At 36.6% G+C, this 21904-nt stretch overlaps 1 protein-coding gene across 3 annotated transcripts in view; it reads right to left on the bottom strand.

Moving 5' to 3' along the window:
• The window catches only part of LOC120526080 (intersectin-2-like), a 299488-nt gene that overhangs the window by 112219 nt on the left and 165365 nt on the right, over positions 1-21904 (bottom strand). For all 3 annotated transcript variants that reach the window (XM_039748966.1, XM_039748968.1, XM_039748967.1), the window contains exons 13-16: positions 14396-14545; positions 12010-12150; positions 8952-9039; positions 5712-5851 (exon numbers count right to left, since the gene is read on the bottom strand). In XM_039748966.1, the coding sequence (XP_039604900.1) occupies positions 5712-5851; positions 8952-9039; positions 12010-12150; positions 14396-14545 (519 nt within the window). The remainder of the gene's footprint in view (positions 1-5711; positions 5852-8951; positions 9040-12009; positions 12151-14395; positions 14546-21904) is intronic.

Consider the following 21904-nt stretch of genomic DNA (forward strand, 5'->3'; position numbering starts at 1 on the left):
TGACAGGTCTGTGAATTAGTGCAGGCCCACCTCCTAGGAGGTCATTTGGACTCCAAGAAAACAGAGCGTATCAAGATCCAGTTTTATTGGCCTGGAATTAATAAGAAGGTTTGCCGTTTTTGTATCTCTTATCTGGAGTGTCAACCATGGCTAATTCCTAGGAAGGACCAAGCTCCTCTCGTTCCCATTCCCTTGATTGATGTCCCCTTTGAAATGATCGGGTCTATATAGTAGAGCCCCTACAGACCTCTGCCCGAGGACACAAATATATATTAGTTCTCGTGGATTATACTACCCGATATACTGAGGCTGTTTCTTTGCGCTCAGCTACCTCCAAAGCTATAGCATGGAAACTTGTAGGGGTCTTTGTGTGAGTCAGTATCCCTAAGAAGTCATTGAATCAAGGAACACCTTTTTCCTTTAGAGACATTCAGGGAGACGTCCAAGTTACTTAAAATAAAGCACTTAAATACTGCAGTGTATTATTCTCAAACCGGCAGTCTAGTCAAGAGGTTTAATCAGACTCTCGAACAAATGCTTCACAAGGTGGTCAGCGGGGATGGGAGGAACTGGGATCAGCTCCTCCCTCTCATGCTTTTTGCCTATCTGGAAGTCCCACACGCCTCTACGGGGCTCTCACCTTTTGAATTATTATATGGACGGCAACCTCAGGGAATTTTTGATATTTTGCAAGAAGGATAAGTAGGAGAGGCTCTTCCATTTACAAATATATTGGAGTACAACGCGCAATTACGCGATCATTTGGGAAAAGTTCAACCCATATTAAAAAGTCACATGGAGGAGGCGCAAGCAGCACAAGCCCATTATTATGACTGCAGTATGACTTTCCAAGAATTCCACCCAGGGGATTGTGTCATGGTTTTGGTTCCTACCTCCCATTCTAAATTGCTAACCCATTGGAAAGCCGCTTATGAAGTTAAGGAGAGGAAAAAGCTTGTTAATTATTTGGTGAAGCAACCCAATCGTCGACCAAACGAGCAGATTTATCATGTAAACTTGCTGAAGCCGTGGAAGGAAAGGGATCCTGATCCCTACTCCGCTCAGAAAAATATCCTTAACTTCAGTGCTAGAGAGCGAAAAGCCTGGAAGGACCTCTCTGATTGCACACAACATAGTGACAGAGCCCAGGGTTATCGTTCAAAAGCATCCTTATCGGCTTCCCAAGGCAAAGAAAGCAGAAGTGGAGCTTGAATTCAAGCACATGCTGGAACTAGGAGTGATAGGTGAAAGTTATAGTCCCTGGTCCAGTCCAATAGTCTTGGTTAGTAAGCCTGACAGGAGTTGGAGGTTTGACTTCCATCGACTTAATCAAGTCTCCCAATTTGATGCTTATCCAATGCCTCGAGTGGACGACCTCCTTGAGAGGCTTGGACAGGCAACTTTTTTGACCACACTTGACATGATGAAGGTGTACTGGCAGGTTACTTTAATGGACTCCATTATGGTCAAGACCACATTTAGCATCCCTAGCAGACACTGGCAGCATCGTGTCCTTCCATTCAGGAGGCGCCCGAAACTTTCCAGGGTCTAGTGGATAAAATGCTCCACCCTCATTACAAGTATAGTGCTGCCTAATTAGATGATATTGTCATTTATTCCAGCACATGGAAAGAACATTTACAGAAGGTCAGAGCGGTATTGAGGACGTAGGGAGAAGCCAGGCTTCAAATCAGTCCAAAAAATGTTTTTTTGGGTTGAAGGAAGCTAAATATTTGGGTTACCTGGTGGGTTGGGGTACTGTAAAGCCACAGGGTTCAAAAGGTAGATGCCATATAGAAGTGGCCCTGTCCATGAACCAAGCGGCAAGTCCAAGCATTTCTCGGATTAGCCAGATATTACCGCCAGTTTGTACCTCAGTTTTGGGAGAGAGCGGCGTCCTTAACTGATTTAACAAAGAAGAGGGCTCCTAATAATATGGTATGGACTGATAAGACAGACGCTGCATTTTATGACTTAAAACAGGCCCTCAAATCAGCACCAGTATTTAAAGAGTGTAATTTTTCGCTTCCTTTTATTCTCCAGAGAGACACTTCAGACACAGGCTTAGGTGCCATGTTGAGCCAGAGTGTCGATGGTGTTCAACACCCCGTTATGTTGCCGAGCCAGAAACTGCTGGAACAGGAGGACTAGGTATATGGCGGAGGAAAGGGAAGCCCATGCAATTAAATGGGTGATTATGCAGTTCCGATTTTACCTCTTGTGACGTGAGTTCACTATAGTTACGGATCATGCACCTTTACAGTGGATGGCCCTACACAAAGAGTCAAATCCACAGGTCACCAGGTGGTTCCTTGATCTTCAACCATATAAGTTCTTGCTTATTCATCGTAAGGGTTCTCTCCATACCAACTCCATTGCCCTCTCACGGATTCACGACCTCTCGGTCAGAGCTGAGGGGGGACGTTGTCACACATGTGCGATAGGGAGACAACTGAAAGGCCTTAACACTAGAATTACCAAAGCCTATGAAAAAATGCGTAAATTAGGCCCACCTTAAATCCCTTCGCACCTCTCCGTCAGCGTTTTTTGTCCTGTAAATGTGCCCATAAAGACAAGCAGCCTGCTATTCCATGCTCCCACCGCCGCAGAACGTGGACAAAGTTCTCCCAGCTCATGCCTTGATAATCTGGTAGTGAAGTACTGGAGTTTTAGAGTGGAAATAATAGATCGTTATTTGGAACACATGCATTTCATGTGTGTTCCGTTTCTACAATAATCTGTGTAAACACATTACATTTATAGTACTTGTAAAAGTTAGCTTTTTTCCTTCACTTATATTCTATCAGTCAAGATCATGCTACATACTACTACCCCTGTATAGTACATTATGGAAAACATTATGGCATCGACACATTTATAGGACAAAAGACGGTGACAGGTAGGTGCGAAGGGATTTAAGGTGGGCTGGATTAACAAGTTTTTTCATAGGCTTTGGTAATTCTAGTGTTAAGAATAGTACTACCACGCTAGACCAGGAGGTGGCGAGCTGCACTAACTCTCTTTCTCAATCTTCTGCAGGCCATCCATGGGAAATCTCGCTAGGTCCCAGTGCCAGTGATGACGCCACTTCCAGTATCAAAGACATCACTTCCGTATTCCGGCAACAATGATGATGATGATGATGATGACACTTCCGCTTCCGATCCCAATGATGTAACTTCCATTCTTGGGCTTTAAAGCTGCAATCTTTCCTGTTATATTCAGTTCGGTTTTGGACTCAAACCTGTGAACATCACAAGCAATTTCAACCCATTTTGGCACAATATACGGGTGGCTGCCCCAAACCTTTTTATGTCTGTGGTCTGCTTTTTTAACAATATATATATATATAATTAACCTAGTGGTGTGAGTGCCACTGGCCTTGTAGTGTTTACTAGAACATATATCACTGTTTTATACTAAGCATGTAAACATTTCCCTTTGCAATATTTCCAAATATTTATTTTTACCTACTTCAAATTAAATAAATTTCAATATCAACTAGAACTATCTAATATTACTTTCCAGATTTTGTATATACATACAAACAAAAGGCTGTGCACTATTATTTATTCATTTATATTGTGCTTTCATTTTTATTATACCCCTCCTGATTATCTGTGCAGCCATTTGAGAGCTTGGTAAAAGTGGTATATAAGTAATTGAAATGCATTATTATTTGTTGTAATTCTAATTCAACAGAATGGGCAGGCAGTTTATGTGTGATATTTAACTATGCTTGTTGTTCATGTGTTCCTTTCACAAATCATTCATTAAAGGGTTTTGTTTAATCAAAAAGAAAACTAAACAACTACACCTGCAATGCAGGATTCAAAGCACCGTTCGTTGACGAGAAAGTTTAATTTATTTATTTTTGAGGTATTTTCTTTCATTCAACAATGTGCCGCGAGCGGGATTCAAACCCAGATCCATGCAGTAATTTGTGGTAGATCATCTTTCAAAAATCACAGCTATATCATGACTCAAGGGCACAATACAACAACAACAATAGTTGGTACAGAGGTAAGAACTGCTATCTAGTAATCAAGAGGCAGCGGGTTCAGTTCCGGGTTCTCTCCACATTTACCGTTCTGGGTATTGAGCTGCTATTTTTATTACTATTATACAACGAAAACATACATTTGACAAATTTGCAAAACAAAGACACTGATGATGAGGTGTGAAGGAATTTAAGGTGGCCCGGCACTACGAATATTTTTGTAGGATTCAAGGATTCCAGTGTTAAACAAAAACTGCTTAAAAATACTGTAAGTTTAGGCATTACTTGTAAATATGTTTTGTCTTAAGGTAACATCACTAAATATGAATCAAAATTTTTTTTTTAAATAAAAACACTATTAAATAGCCTTTATTTAATATTGTACTATAGTGCGTTATCAGAAAACAAGATTGTGTCATTGGCTTTTGAGACAGCAAAAGTTATTTTAAATCTATGTATAGGCATTAGTGACAAAAAAAAATAAACATAACATTACATGGAATAATTCCAGGTTAACGGAGATCTGTTTATTTAAGTGCAACATTTTAACAAACTTGCAAAAACCTAATTTTAGCAAAATAAATTAAAGCTCTTTGGTTCAGTAATAACTGACAGCTAAACTGTTTTTTTATTTGAAATCTATACTGCAGCGGTTCTCATACAGTTGAGTTTGAAATTGTGGAATAATTTTATAAATGCAGTGATTTAAAGCAAAAATAAGTTTTCAATGACTGCTATATTGTAGGTCTTACTGTAATGGAACTTACACTATAGTAAGCAGTGGCAAATTGTCCATAAAGTGCATCCAAACAAATTAACAAAAACAACAGGTACAGAGAACTTTAACAATGATTAAAAAAAGGTACCATATACAACACATTTGTTTTCTCTGTAAAAAAAATTAGTTATTTTGTAACTTCTGGTGAGAGCTTGGTTGCAAATACTAAAAACCTAGTTTAAGAAAAGGCACTTCAATGCAAAGTGAATGTACTATATGAACAGTACAGATTGAAGATTGATTAAAATCAGAAACAGGATTGTCTGTTCACATTGAAAGAATATTTGCAGAACACTTTTGTCCTGAAGAATTGTGACAACAGTGACTATAATTTAAACAGGAAAGTGCTGTAATACAACATAAGTTCGAGAAGACATTGCAAAAGTGTACATTTTTAAAATGAAGACTCAATGAAATCTGTTGTAGTTTTGTGATGTGTACTCAAGCATATACAGTAATTACATATGGAACTGTGCAGTGGCTAATGCCGTCTTAAAAGTGTTAAAAATACTAATCATTTTAATACAAACGGATTGTTAAACTACAATTCTTAAAATACTTGTATAACACAATTAAACCCTTGTAAATGTTACAGCTTTACTGACAAATGTTAAGTTCTAAATGTTAGCACAATCTTATGCCCACTGTGTGAAATTCATGCACTACTTTACTCAGTTGACTTATCTAAAGAGTAAGCAAACTGCATCAGGAGAACTGCACTGCCTACTTTAAGAGCAGGGAAACTTTGTCGGGAGGACTGCATAGCCTAATTTTAGAGGTTAAATTGGTGTTGGCTTCAAAAATATATTACAAATACTGGTGTTTTGAAGAAAAATAAATATGCTTTATACCAATATTTCAAAACCATGCATTAGGAGAGAAAGTAGTAAAGTGAAAAAATGGCTCTACAACACAACATTTAAAATAATATACCTTAAGATCACTGTTGAATGTGTTCATTTCAGACAGTTTTGTAGAAGTTTCTTTTTCAAGTGCATCCAACTGTTCTTTAAGTTTACAGCAAGAGCCTTCTTTTTCTGTTTTCTTTTTTATTAATAATGATAGTGATGTTGCTGAAGAAAAAAAAAAAACACTCAGATACCATTACTGGAATGCATTGTTTTTTTCAATTTTAATTTTTAAGACCATTTAGTCAGAAAAAAATGCTACTGTTAGAAATTTACATTTAAAGGATATAAAATGCATACAGTATTTTTATAGAAAAAAACAAAAGTATTATGCTATGTCTATTTGTAACAGGTACATAATAAAGGGTAAAATACAGAAGCTTAGAAAATTAAAGCCAACAGCTAATTAATTTTAAAGCTATAGTTCTCATTTTCTCCAGACCGAATTATTTGTATTTTTAAGTTTTTGTCCGATGCTAACTGGTAGTTCCTTTTCAAACTACCATTCCTACCTACTTCAACCATAATAATTTTTGGGTCATTTAATATTTTTAATACATGCACTAAGTATATGTGGAAACTCACAGTGCATTAAGCCAAACAGGAGTAGGACATGCCAGAGGGATGTCACAATATACTGTGCCAATACTGATCCAACATACAGTAATACTGAGACTTTTTCCAAGGCATTAAAATATTAGGTAATGGATTCAGTTCTGCCATATACTCTTCATACATTACCTAAGTTAATGTCGATGTCATGTATCTACAAGGCAAGAAAGATCTTTATCCCACAAACATTTTTTTCTTGTGTAAATGTAGAATATTTCAGGTCTCAGCAATCTTAACACATTAACACTGGGAATAAACAGTTATGGAGCTCAACATACAAATTAGTACATCACATACATTTACCTCTGAGCGAGTTTTAGAAAAATGAGCTCTTATGTTGGTTAGGAGGTCTGTAAAACTAATAAATGACATTACAATGTAACATACACGCTATAAAAATGCACTTTGCCAAAAGGTATAAGTAGACTTTCAACTTAATCTTTTGTCAAAGAAATTACTGAATTTTCATAGACAAAGCATTTTGAACTCAACTCAGTTTCTGAATTACAGTGATCCCTCGCTATATCACGCTTCGACTTTCGCGGCTTCACTCTATCGCGTTTTTCTCATACACGCTTACGTCACTATGCATGCGCTTTCTGAGAACTTTTATCTAAGCCCTACGATGGCTCCTAAACGTGCTGCTTTTTCTAAGCCTTCTGACAATAAAACTAAGTGCCGGAGGAAGATGCTTACTATCCAGGAGAAGGTGAAACTCTTGGATATGATTAAAGATGGAAATACCCTACAAAAGCCTCCTCACGCATATGAAAAGACAGCGCCAGCAACTGCCTATCAAGATGTTCTTCAGCCGCGCACCCAGACACCCACTGCCTACTCCTAGTACTCCTTCAGCGGAAGAAGACAACAACGCACCTGCTGAAGATACTGCACCACCTCTGAAGACTCTCCTACTGAGGTCGTGCCTTCATAGGTTAGTGGTTGTGTGTAAGAACTAGGTGTGTTTGTGTGCAATTAAATGTACAGTACAATAATCTACTATATAAAAGCGTTCGGGATTGCCCTTCCGTCCCATGAGTGCAAAGCGTAGCGGTTTTCCACTTATCACAGACTTACTACTTGCGGCTTGAGGTATAAAGCGACGCGATGTGAGCAGAGTTCTGGTGCTCCCATCGTTCCTTTGCTTTTGTGCGCGATGTGCTGGAAAAATAAGACAAAATTATGTCTCTGGACATAATTAATGTTGATGGAGTACAAATGCCTCACCGTGTAGTAAATATCAGGGGAGATGGTGCTTGCTTATTCTCATCTATAGCTTATTTAGTGCATGAAACTCCATCTTTAGCGGTACAGATTCAGGCTGACATTGTACGACTTTGGACAGGCACTTGAGGGGATAAAAAAAAACTTAGGTTTTTGGGAGATGTTATGAATGGGCGCTTTGATGTTCTCATTCCCTACACTTACATGCCTGATGTACACATGGAGCGCACAAAAATTGAGGATAAAAGTTGGTCACCTTAAAAGGCGAGTGCGCCTAGTAATATGATATTTGTAACGTCTAATGTGTCTTATTTTCTCTTATTTTGTCTAATAAATTGGGTAATATGAGTGTAATGGTGACTAAAGGGTGTTATTTCATGTCTAGAGGGCTCTAATAATGTTAAAAAAAGTATTTAGAAAGTTGTAAACAGGTTTTCTATACTCTAACTGTGAAAATATTCGATTTATAAATAAAGAATCCTACTTCGCGAAAATTCATTTATCACGGTAGAGTCTGGAACGGATTAACCGTGATAAACGAAGGTTCAGTTTAATGATAAACGTTCCATTAATATTAACCATGAGGGGGCATTCTGTGATACTTTATATCAATTTTTTTTTCATTTTAAGTACTTAGGCATATTTTCATGTTTGTATGCAGAGCTTTGTTGCAGCTTAGGCAAAGATGTGCTTTGGCAGGCCAAGATGAGAACAAAGAAGATTCTAAAGTAGCTCATCAATTTTAAAGCTGAATTTAAGAGGTCAATTTGAGTTAATGCTTCTTGCTTGTCAATTTTCTCTTTGCATCAGTTTCTGAATTCTACATTCAGTGTAAATCAGCCTTTATGTGCTCATCTCACATAAAGTTGAAGAGACAGCTCTACTTTGTAATTTGTGAGATTAGTTGATTTAACATGACAATGCCTAAAACCTTATATTAGCTATTTCTTCACTATAATATTTCAAAACCAAAATTAAATTAAGCGGTCAACTTAAATGGGAATAGAGAACTATGGCAGTGCAAATATTTGTGGGGCACCATCAGTTGGAATGCACTTGTGCATGTACCAATAAAATCCATGCCTATTCTGGGTCCCACAGAAGAAACACATTAGTACTACTGGAGGGATTCTAGTATTTATGCATGGCATAACAGAAAATAAAAAAATAACAAATAAAACACATTATATCCTTATGCTTGTCCTCAGTGTATCAATGCTATATTGTGATGAAAAATATTGCAGTACTTTACTGTATCAATTTTTCTGTCATTAACTAAACTGCATAGCAGTTTTTTATATTATAATTGCCATATAAACAGAAACCAAAATATTCTATATTGAAAAGTGATCACATCTAACCAAATAAATTAAATATAATTATTTATATTTGAATTACAGTAACAACAAAAAAGCTAAATAATACTTACGTTGCACATTGTTAGAGCTTAGATTTTTTATTCTTTCATTGAGCAGCTGCTGTTCAGGAATTAGCAAAGAAAGCTTTTTTTGATAGTCCTAAATAGGATACAGTACACAAATCAAAACATGTTTTTCACATAGTGTAGCAGCAATTCTGATTAGGTTAAACTAGTTTTGTACTTATTTTTTATCTCCGCCAACTTATTCCATATTCAGCAAACTGAATTTAATCTACATTATGTAAAACAAAGTGTTCAAAAAATTGTCTGAATTTTGGACAGCTATCAAACCGATGCTATGAACTGAAGGTGGAATGTCTGCTCAGTGCACAGCTCCAATGTCGGATAAATGAAACATACACATGCATAGATTGCTAATTCCACCTTTACATTAAACTCTTAAAAGTCATTAGAAAATGTTATTTAATGTCTGGAGAGTATTGGTAAAGTCAGTGTACAGAATGTACATTCATGCCATGAAAACTGTCTGATGGTTAGACATGGGCAGCACGGTGGCACAGTGGTAGCGCTGCTGCCTCGCAGTTAGGAGACCCGGGTTCGCTTCCCGGGTCCTCCCAGCATGGAGTTTGCATGTTCTCCCCGTGTCTGCATGGGTTTCCTCCGGGCGCTCCGGTTTCCTCCCATGGTCCAAAGACATGCAGGTTAGGTGGACTGGCAATTCTAAATTGGCCCTAGTGTGTACTTGGTGTGTGGGTGTGTTTGTGTGTGTCCTGCGGTGGGTTGGCACCCTGCCCAGGATTAGTTCCTGCCTTGTGCCCTGTGTTGGCTGGGATTGGCTCCAGCGGGTTGGAAAATGGATGGATGGATGGATGGTTGGTTAGACATATTACCACTGTGCTCCTTTACACATGTGGACTTTGCAGTTAACAATAAACAGTTAAATTAAACTTGCGCTGGTTCTCCACCCCCATGTTTTGATTTACTTCAACAAACACGATTAGTTGTTGCTAAAATTTAAATGAATGTCTCTTAAATTATTTTTCGAACAACAGAAAGACAACCCAGCATTCAGAGATACCTTATACCTAGAAAGGTAATTTAAATAATTAATTAGACCATGTGGAGAAGGCTATTTTTTGTTCAACTAATGTTTCAGAAATTGTGTATAGCTGTACTTTAAAGGTAATGCTTACTGACTTCTTTGAGTGTTTCAGAGGTCTATGTAAAATCAATTTAATACCATTTGCTATTTTAACATTATCTTATCTATCTACAGTCGACCCTTGATATACGACCGGCCTGACATGCGAACAACTTGATTTATGACCAAAATTTTTGTTTTGATTTCCGACCAACATCTTGCGTTATGACCCGAATGTGGTCATGTGTATCCACTTGTGCGATTGTAAACAAACAGCCGAGAGTATTCGTAAGCGTCAGTCGGAGCCCAGATACATGTGTTTGTGGATGTAATTTCGGTCAGTGCAGTGATTTATCTATATATATAATTCACTAAGCCCATGGCAAGCAAGACACATAATTGCTAAGGAAGGAAGAGAAGGTAACGAAGGTAAAGAAAGTGATTGTTAAGGGATGTTAGCTAGCGGGCTGGCACGGCACATGATGATGTCATCAGGCTGAGTCAGCACCGGCTTGCATTGGAGTGTATTATTACAGAAGTTCACAACACGACCAGCTTTGAACTGAGTGCTCGACTACAGTCATTAACAACTTGAGAAACATCGATTACAATCGAAATGAAGAAGGAAATTGTCTGGAAATATGAGAGTGGTGTTCGTGTGACCGATCTCACTAATATGTACAGCATGTCGAAATCCACCATCTCGACAATTTTACAAAGAAAAGATTTGCATAAGGAGGCTCCTTCTAAACAATAACCACCTTCCTTTTCATTCTCCTCCTCCTCCCTTCCTGCATCCCAAAGATGTCAAATTAAATGGTGAGTACAGTGTGAAACTGTTGTTTCTGGTAGGCTAGGCACTTTTTATAACTTTTTGGCAGTGATCAACGCACATTTTAAAAAAAAAAAGAGACAAATATATGTGACGTTTTGAAGAAATCATTTTATGATACGATTTACCTTTATTTATTTACTTACTTCCTAAAGCCTAAAGTCACAAGTAGTGTGCAGAGGGCATGCTCAAAAATGTGTGTAATGCCACGAAAAGTGCCTGCTGACACTTTAGTATGCAAGCAATGGCATGTGCATTCTTGCTCCGACGTAGAAGGGAGCCGAGATTACCTCTGTTATAGCGCGTCTATGTGAAAACAGCAGTGTCAGATGCGGGGGTGGGGTGTGTTTGGGGTCGTGAACGCAACTGAGATAATAAAACTGACTAAAAAAAAAAAGGAGTGAGTGCTAAAGTACCTGATCACAGAGTGGTATGTGTATGGGATCTTAGACATTTTATTAATGTGTACACAATAAAGAGTATAAAAAGGTCACCACAGGACCTTACACAATAAAACAATTATAAACAAAATATTTATTATTGATACAGCCTTAAAAATTTACACCATTTAAAAACTGATAACCAAAACAAATGTTATTATCATAAAAGCTGATTCAGCATCACTATCAACCCCAACACTTGGTTCTGATATATTCACTAAATGTTTAATCCAAATATTCATTTTTGGAAGAGTTGATTTACTCATATTCTACAATAGAAATATTATTTTACCTTAACTTTCATGATTTTTTTTTTAAATCCAAATACTGCAATCAGCTACTGAATAAGGATTATGCAGTATGGAAGATAAGCAAATAAGTACAGATTCATGTAATTGGGGGATTAGGAAATTGTATGTTAATATGATGAAATCACAAAGATTTTAATTAATTTTATCAAAGATGGCTGAACAAAAGTTCATTAATGTGTACCTCTTAATAAAGCTAGTTTTTATTAAACTGAGTTTCACAAAATACTTTAAAGTATGGAAAACCAACAAATGTAACCTAAATGTGGAATAAAAAATAAATTTTAAAAACTGCAACAATTAGTGAAATCATTATATTTTTAACAGCTGTTGTAGATATGTTGATTTTCAGTAATGTACTAGCATTGTACAAAATTCAACTCACCTCAAACTGCTGCTGCAAGTTGCTGATCTCCATGATGCGACGATCACGTTTCTGATCAATGAGATCTAAATCATTTTTCTGTGTTAATTTTTTGTTTTGTACATCGTGCAGCCTTTCTGAGATCTGCTGGTGTTTATCTCCCTATTTCAAAATAAATAATAAAACTGCATACAGTAAGAAAAAGAAGAAAGGAGAAATTACACATCTTTCAAGCACTCTATAAAAATATCTTATCAGGTTTGTGCACATCATAGGACAAATATGTCCACTGTTCACTTAGGCATGTGCACTTAATTGCATCTCAACTGTTATAAGTCGTCTTAAATAAAGGTTTCAATTTTGGAGATGCTTCAGGAATGCAGGATGTCACCACCCAATAAATGCTCCAACCTTCCACTCTGCATTCATTTCAGATCAAAAAAAAAATTACAGTATTTTAATTTCAGAATTACATTAGTTGAACAAAATTAAAATATTATAAGTTATGTTCAGTGGCAGTAAACTGGACATATACTATGTGCACTAGATTTATTACTGTATACAAGGAATTTCTATCTTCTTCAAAGAATAAAAAATTGCAAAATTTCTGCACAGCACAATGGAACAAGTCATTCTCATGCTGCTGCTTCACCACACAGCTAATGTGTGCTCCAAGAATGGAACTCTATCAGCATAATGGCAATTTTGTTTTTTTATACTTGTTGCTGGGTTGTGGCTATTTGTTGCATTTTGTTTGGGGTAATTAATCAGCTTGTGTCTTTTTTATTTAAGGCACTGTACCTCAGTGATTACCACTGCTGTATCACAGCTAAGATCACATTTTTGGCCACAATAATCTGTTTAACATAGTTGACAGACAATTCCCTAGCCCTCAGAGACACTTAGAACACCACTGTACCATTATAATCCAGTGAAAACTGGTTCAGTTTCTCTTTCCAAATTGAATTCAATGTATTTTGCAGAGTTTACAAACATTTCTGTGATTTCGCTAAAGTCACGGTAAAGCCAACTCCATAGCGTTTGCTCATCCCTAGTAATCAATGGCATCTCAACTGTTGTAAGTCACCTTAAATAAAGGGGTCAATCAAATAATAAGTAGTAATAATATTATAAGATCACTGGACCTGCTAAATCTTGAACATGCTATACTTCATTGTCCATGACTAAAACATTAGATCAATCCGTGCTTCTCTCAGCTTTTCCTAGTCACTTGGCTTTTGTTGAGGCTCATTGCAAAACACAAATTTACAGGAGGCAAGTAAGAATAATGTAATTTTTTAGCATATAATATTATCATTATTAGATATTTACAATTTTTATTCGGTAACAATATTCACTTTCCTTATTCCTTTTCATATTATTCATCAATTGAATGTAGTCCCCCTTTAAAGCCTACAGAGATGAACATGTATGGAAAGTAGTGCTTGTTCTGGATATACCTAAAGAGCCAGCACCTTATGTGTTAGGCTGATGTTCCCAATTAGACATTAAAGTGTTTTGATCTAAGAGCAACACTGGTGTACACCTGACATTAAATGATGAAATTGAAAACTATTAGGTGCACAGTTTCTCTTATAGTTTGTAGTGTTGCGACTAGCAGCTGGTGGTCAACATAGCAGAACAGATAACCAAGATGACAGCCAGTTGTATGAGTATCAGTAGTCAGCAGCAAAAAACAGCACTTGCTAACCACTGAGCTTTGCAACTTTCATTTACCATTTCACAACAAAATCATGTTCTATGATTTTCCTATCCAGAACACTGCTCACTTTTCAGTCATCTGTTAACCCTTTTGGTTAGTAGTGCCATTTGCAAGACCTGTCAAAGACTACTGCTCTGTCTTTCGTTTGAATAAAGCCCCCTATCAGTGCACTGCATGTACATTGCCATAATATTATAAAGTATCAATAAATAAAAACGTTTAAACAAATTTTTAAAAAATGTGTATTGGCTAATTTTCTTTATTCTGTAACTTCACAAAAATTTCACTCAAATCAGCCAAAGTGTTGTTAAGATTTTCGGGTGTTTGGTTTTTCTATAGAGGAGGACAGGGTTTACCCCCAATTATCGATATAATGAAATGTCCTTTGTTACCTGATACCTAGTGTCCTAGATGTATGATCCTTCCAAATTTCAGATTTTTAACTAAATAGGAAATAGCGCTTTTGTGGAGGAGTCAATGAGTCAGTCAGTCAATTTTGCATATTATTCATTTTATTTATATACACAAAATAAAACATAGACCTAACTAGCACATTTCACCATTTGAATAAATAAGGACATGAATAGTTAAAGGTAACAGTAACAAAAACAAAATTAAAGATTATTAATAGGTTGCATCCAATGGAAAAGAAATGAAAAGAAAAAAGTAGGAAAACAAACTGACCACTGCCTCTAGCTCAAGTTCCAGGCTCTTTTTCTTTGCTTTTAGTCTAACAATAGTCTCCTGTTCTCGGTTCCTCTGGTTTAGTAATTCCTGACGCCGATTTTTCTCCCATTCAAGCTTCCTTTGCCTTTCAAGCTCCCTTTTTGCAGACTTCAGGAAAAAAAAAATGAAAATTATTTTTAAAAACTTTTGCTCAATCAAAAATATTTTAAAATTCATTAATGGTCTCCAAAATCTCACTGAATTTACAAAAAAAATACATTTGTTCATTAAAACAAAGGTCAATATATTCATATAATAAGAAACATATTAATAAATTTAAATGGCAGTTTGAAAAACTTCTATGTTGCCAAATAAAAGGGCAAAAAATAACCTTACACTTCAAAAGCTAAAGTGGGATAAATGAAAGGGCACCACTTGGTGATCACGTCCAATTAAACAGAAGCTCTCTTTTTTACAACTCTGGCAGTGTACAGGAATGTGCAGAAAATGGAACTTCTAAACAAAGATGACTGGATATAGAGAAGGGAGTAATTTTCATTTAATGACTGCTGTGATGTGAAATTTTGCATACAAATATGCAAATATGTCTTTATTTGTAACTTAGAGCAGTGTAATATTAGTGTTACATTATAGATAATAACAGCAATGGTTTGATGGTTTAAGAACTCCATCCCCCCCTTTTAGGAATGAGTCTCTTTGTCATTTTATGACAGGGTTGGGGGAAGTGCCTCAAACAAGTTTGGCTAATATTTCTCTGCAGAACTCCCAGTCAACCTCCACAGGAAAGCCAGGCTGCCTAACTGCAAAGCTTTACCTTAACATATGGTTTTGGTGACAGGTGTGAAGATGCTCTCTGCCCCACTGGTCTGAAGTATAGCTGTTTGGAATTGGCTTATATGAAAAGTTTTTAAGTACTATCACGCCCTATTGGCTGTAGGGGTTGGGCAGAAAACCTTTAAATTTGCTTGCTTTACCCAGCCCTCTCTCCCTCACCAAACTGATGAAAGACCATCTCACAGCATGAACTGAAAAGGACAACACAATGAACAGCACAGCTCGGCAGACATATTGAGACAGGCATGCATCCTGTTCTGAAGAAAGCCGACCACAAAATGTTGCATTAACTTGAGACATTTTAAGTAACTAACAAGTCTGTGTGCCACCTGAAACTAAACATCACAATTCATCAGGTAGTATGGTTGCCAAAATTCAAATGTACTTTACATATTGTAATTATTAAAGAATATTATCAATAATACATTATTAAAGTGTAATTTAACTCCTACTTGTCTTTCAATATACCAAATTGCCTGAGGTTATACATGTAGAAGAGAAGGTGGAGAGAAGTTATATGGTACAATACCTTATAAACAGTGGTAGGTCTGAGAGATTTGAGGCATTTTGACAAAGGCTACATATTAATAATACAAAAAGGGTAAAGCAGAGCAATATAATACTCTACCAAAACAAAACAATGACTAATGAGTCTCTTTTCAAATTTGGCAATATAGCCCTTATCATTGGTGATTATGGACAAGGTGTGTATAAGCATTTTTATATAATACTCCCTACGCCATCCAATTTTAGTAACTTTTCCTAATTTTTAAAAATCTATAAAACAAAACAGCTCATTTTATCAAAAAAATATGAAAGGTAGAACAGTATATTTTTCAAAAACACACACACACACACACATACACATACATATATATATATATATATATATATATATATATATATATATATATATATATATATATATATATATATATATATATATACACACACACACACACACACACATATATATATATACACACACACACCCACACACACACACATATATATATATATGTGTGTGTGTGTGTGTGTGTGTGTATATATAAATATATACATACACATATACATATATATACACATATACATATATACACACATATATATACACATATATATACATACATATATACATATACAGTGGTGTGAAAAACTATTTGCCCCCTTCCTGATTTCTTATTCTTTTGTCACACAAAATGTTTCTGATCATCAAACACATTTAACCATTAGTCAAATAGAACACAAGTAAACAAAAATGCAGTTTTTAAATGATGGTTTTTATTATTTAGGGAGAAAAAAAAATTCAAACCTACATGGCCCTGTGTGAAAAAGTAATTGCCCCCTTGTTCAAAAATCACCTAACTGTGGTGTATGACACCTGAGTTCAATTTCCGTAGCCACCCCCAGGCCTGATTACTGCCACACCTGTTTCAATCAAGAAATCACTTCAATAGGAGCTGCCTGACACAGAGAAGTAGACCAAAAGCACCTCAAAAGCTAGACATCATAACAAGATCCAAAGAAATTCAGGAACAAATGAGAACAGAAGTAATTGAGATCTATCAGTCTGGTAAAGGTTATAAAGCCATTTCTAAAGCTTTGAGACTCCAGCGAACCACAGTGAGAGCCATTATCCACAAATGGCAAAAACATGGAACAGTGGTGAACCTTCCCAGGAGTGGCGGCCGACCAAAATTACCCCAAGAGCGCAGAGGCGACTCATCCGAGTGGTCACAAAAGACCCCAGGACAACGTCTAAAGAACTGCAGGCCTCACTTGCCTCAGTTAAGGTCAGTGTTCACGACTCCACCATAAGAAAGAGACTGGGCAAAAACGGCCTGCATGGCAGATTTCCAAGACGCAAACCACTGTTAAGCAAAAAGAACATTAGGGCTCGTCTCAATTGTGCTAAGAAACATCTCAATGATTGCCAAGACTTTTGGGAAAATACCTTGTGGACTGATGAGACAAAAGTTGAACTTTTGGAAGGCAAATGTCCCGTTACATCTGGCGTAAAAGGAACACAGCATTTCAGAAAAAGAACATCATACCAACAGTAAAATATGGTGGTGGTAGTATGATGGTTTGGGGTTGTTTTGCTGCTTCAGCACCTGGAAGGCTTGCTGTGATAGATGGAACCATGAATTCTACTGGCTACCAAAAAATCCTGAAGGAGAATGTCCGGCCATCTGTTCGTCAACTCAAGCTGAAGCGATCTTGGGTGCTGCAACAGGACAATGACCCAAAACACACCAGCAAATCCACCTCTGAATGGCTGAAGAAAAACAAAATGAAGACTTTGGAGTGGCCTAGTCAAAGTCCTGACCTGAATCCAATTAAGATGCTATGGCATGACCTTAAAAGGCGGTTCATGCTAGAAAACCCTCAAATAAAGCTGAATTACAACAATTCTGCAAAGATGAGTGGGTCAAAATTCCTCCAGAGCGCTGAAAAAGACTCACTGCAAGTTATCAAAGCGCTTGATTGCAGTTATTGCTGCTAAGGGTGGCCCAACCAGTTATTAGGTTCAGGGGGCAATAACTTTTTCACACAGGGTCATGTAGGTTTGGATTTTTTTTTCTACCTAAATAATAAAAACCATCATTTAAAAACTGCATTTTGTGTTTACTTGTGTTATATTTGACTAATGGTTAAATGTGTTTGATGATCAGAAACATTTTGTGTGACAAACATGCAAAAGAATAAGAAATCAGGAAGGGGGCAAATAGTTTTTCACACCACTGTATATACATATATACATATACATATATACATATATACATATAAACATATACACATATATACATATACATATATACATATATACATATATATACATATATACATATATATATATACATATAAATATTTATATATATATATATATATATATATACATATTTATATATATATATATAAATATACATATATATACAGTAATCCCTCGCTATATTGCGCTTCGACTTTCACAGCTTCACTCTATCGCGGATTTTATATGAAAGCATAACTAAATATATAACACGGATTTTTCACTGCTTCGCGGGTTCTGCGGACAATGTGTCTTTTTTACTTCCTGTACATGCTTCCTCAGTTGGTTTACCCAGTTGATTTCATACAAGGGATGCTATTGGCGGATGACTGAGAAGCTAACCAATCAGAGCACGCAGTTAAGTTCCTGCATGCTGAATGCAGTGTTAACCAGGAAGTCTCGTCTCGCTCATTCAGCATCAACGTGTTTCTCTGTATAAAGAGTTGTGGTTTTTTGTGTTTATCTTTGTGCATAGTCAAGCCCTTCATTATGGCTCCAAAGCGATCTGCTACTGCTTCAGGGCCGTGCCCAGCAAACGGAAGATGTTAATGATTGCGAAAAGGTAAGCGTTTTGGATTTGTTGAAGGCTACGATTCTTTTTATTTAAAAGTAGGAAAGGAAAATAAGATCTATGGCCGCAGTGTCCTTTTAACCAGGGTGCAAAACAAGTTGTAAGTGGATGTAATAAAGCAGTAGTCTGGATGGAATCTGCTTTAGGGATTTGGATTGTAGACTGCCAGAAGAAGAACAATGGCAGTGCTACACAATCGCCTAAAGTGGCTACTTTGGAAGAACTGTAACGCTCTCCTTTGTTGTGCAGTAAAATTAAACTCATTGTTATCGGACAAGTCATCGTGTCATTGTTGGTGAGTAACCATAACTAATTTTCTACTTACAGTATTTAGTACATGTACGTACTTTTAGTGTCACTGTACACACATTTACTGTATACTATTTTTCTTGCGTTGTACGTATTTATTGCTGGTGGCCTGTCTATCGTAATGGCTGTAACATATGTGATATCTGTGACACTCGATATCTTTAAAATAATATTTAGGTTTTACTGTATATAAACAGTGTGTTTATATACATAATTTCAATGAATCTTACCTAATATCTAAGACAATACAAAGGGATTATGCTGTATAACTCTGCGGGGAATATTTATAAACAGTGCAGGAGAGTTTATAAGGGCTTAAAATATATAAAAATAACCATACAAACATATGGTTTCTACTTGGACGGATTTTCACCTATCGCGGGGGGGTCTGGAACGCAACCCCCGCGATCGAGAAGGGATTACTGTATAGATATAGAAATATAGATAGATATATATAGATATATAGATATATAGATATATATATATATATATATCTATATCTATCTATATATATATCTCTATATATATATATCTCTATATATATATATCTATATAGATATATATGTAGATATATATATGAAATTTCATATTCATATACATTTCATATTCATATTTCATATATATATATATATATGAAATTCTGAATCAACATATTTTTCCCTTAAAATGATACATTTTCTCAGTTTAAACTTTTGTTCCGTGATTTATGTTCTATTCTGAATAAAATATTACAAGTTGGCACCTCCACATCATTGCATTCAGTTTTTATTCACGATTTGTATAGTGTCCTACATATATATATACATACATACATACATACATACATACATACATACATATATACATATACACATACATACATATACATATACATACATATATATACATACATATATATATATACATACATATATATATATACATACATATATATATATACATACATATATATATACATACATATATATATACATATATATACATATATATATATATATCTATACTAATAAAAGGCAAAGCCCTCACTCACCCACACTGACTCATCACTAATTCTCCAACTTCCCGTGTGGGTGGAAGGCTGAAATTTGGCAGGTTCATTCCTTACAGCTTCCTTACAAAAGTTGGGCAGGTTTTATATCGAAATTCTACGCGTAATGGTCATAACTGGAAGCAGTTTTTCTCCATTTACTGTAATGGAGATGAGCTTCAACGCCGTGGGAGGAGTTTCGTGTGACATCATCACGCCTCCACGTAATCACGCAGTACATAGAAAACCAGGAAGACCTGAAAAAGCGCTGAAGAAAACATGCATTATATAATTGAGAAGGCAGCGAAACAATAAGAAGCGGCGAGTGACATATACAACCATATTCATGAGTTCTGCTACTTCGGAAACAAAGCACGATGTAAACCTACACTTTAAAGTAAGTTCATAGACAGGCTGCCGCAGGCGTTTGTAATTTAGTGCCTGCCCATATAAGGCCGTCCGTCAGCGGCAATCCAATAGCAAACTGCCACGGGTAAATATTCACGGGTGAAGGACTGTGCTTATGGAGAGGAAGATGAGATGGCCAGGGTGGTGTTTGACACAAACTCAGCGAAACTGCGAGAGAAAGTTTTAAGTGCCAGGACTAAGGTAACATTAAATACAGCCATGGACATAGCAGGAGATGGCACCAGCACAGCTGGGAACCTTCGATGCATGTACACCGAGTGGCTCACGTGAACTGGCGCAGTGCACAGATAAAAGGCAACAGTTCCAAAGAGCTGAACAAAACCAATTACACAATTGAAAAGGCAGCAAAAAATATGAAGCGTCTCATACATACAAGCATATTCATAAATCCAACTACTGCGGAAACAAAGCACACGTTGGAAAAAGTCAATGTCCCGCTAAAGGAAGACAGTGTAAAAAAAACCCGTGCATGCAGTGTGTCAGGTCTCAGATAAAGAAGAAGACGAGCTGTTTATTGATGCAGTAAGAAACGAATCGATGAATGAAACCTGTCATCTTTACAACGATTGACAAACACGGAATGTAACATGAACACAACACATCCTACAAATACGAACCTGATTGAAAGAAATAATGATAATCAAATCCTTGATGACAGCAACACTCAGTAACACTCACAAAACAAATACTGTATATTGACAGTCATGTTACGTTATTTTTAAAATGTTCCCTTTTCTTTTTCTAGCTTTTTTAACACACTACTTCTCCGCTGCGATACGCGGGCACCACCTTAGTTTGAGAAGAAGTCTGAAAAAATATGAGGTTAACACAGAAAAACATCACCAATTCAAGCTTTATGAATAATCGATTAAGCCATCAATAATTGTTTTGGTAAAGCCATCCTCCTTCCATTTTATAATTTTTCCGCCAATAGCCATGATTAAATGAACGGTAAATAAAGTAAGAGCAAAGCGAGGGTAACTTATTTAGGCAGGCATATATATGACAGCAACACTAATGACAATGTCAATCATGTTACGTTATTATTAAAATGTTTCCTTTTCTTTTTCATTACTTCTTTAACACACTACTTCTCCGCTGCGGTAGCGGGTATTTTGCTATATATATAATATATGAATGACCTCCAAAGAGCGCTGAGACTTTTGATATCATGAACGTGTCTGCAAAAACTGTGGTCTCCTGCCCAGCAAAAGTCGAACAGCCAGCGCGCGCATAGCTGTGCCGGCCTTTGAGGCGCTGACTGCGCTTCTGCCTTAAGTCAAAGTGAGCACTTTTAATTTTTCATCCTCCCCCTGCGCTATAGCCCAGACAAGTGCAAACACGGGACCCCTTTTCTACACCACGGAAAAATAATATTAAGGCGATTCACACTTTCTTTTGCACGTATACGATTATGAGATCCTCACCTCGGATTATGAAGACACGCACACGAGTGGAGGACTGACAGTGTCATCACAGCTGATTAATGGCAGGGACGTTTCACCAGTCTACACAAGACCCAAC

This window comes from Polypterus senegalus, chromosome 3 (genome assembly GCF_016835505.1).
Source record: "Polypterus senegalus isolate Bchr_013 chromosome 3, ASM1683550v1, whole genome shotgun sequence".
Classification (NCBI taxonomy): domain Eukaryota; kingdom Metazoa; phylum Chordata; class Cladistia; order Polypteriformes; family Polypteridae; genus Polypterus; species Polypterus senegalus.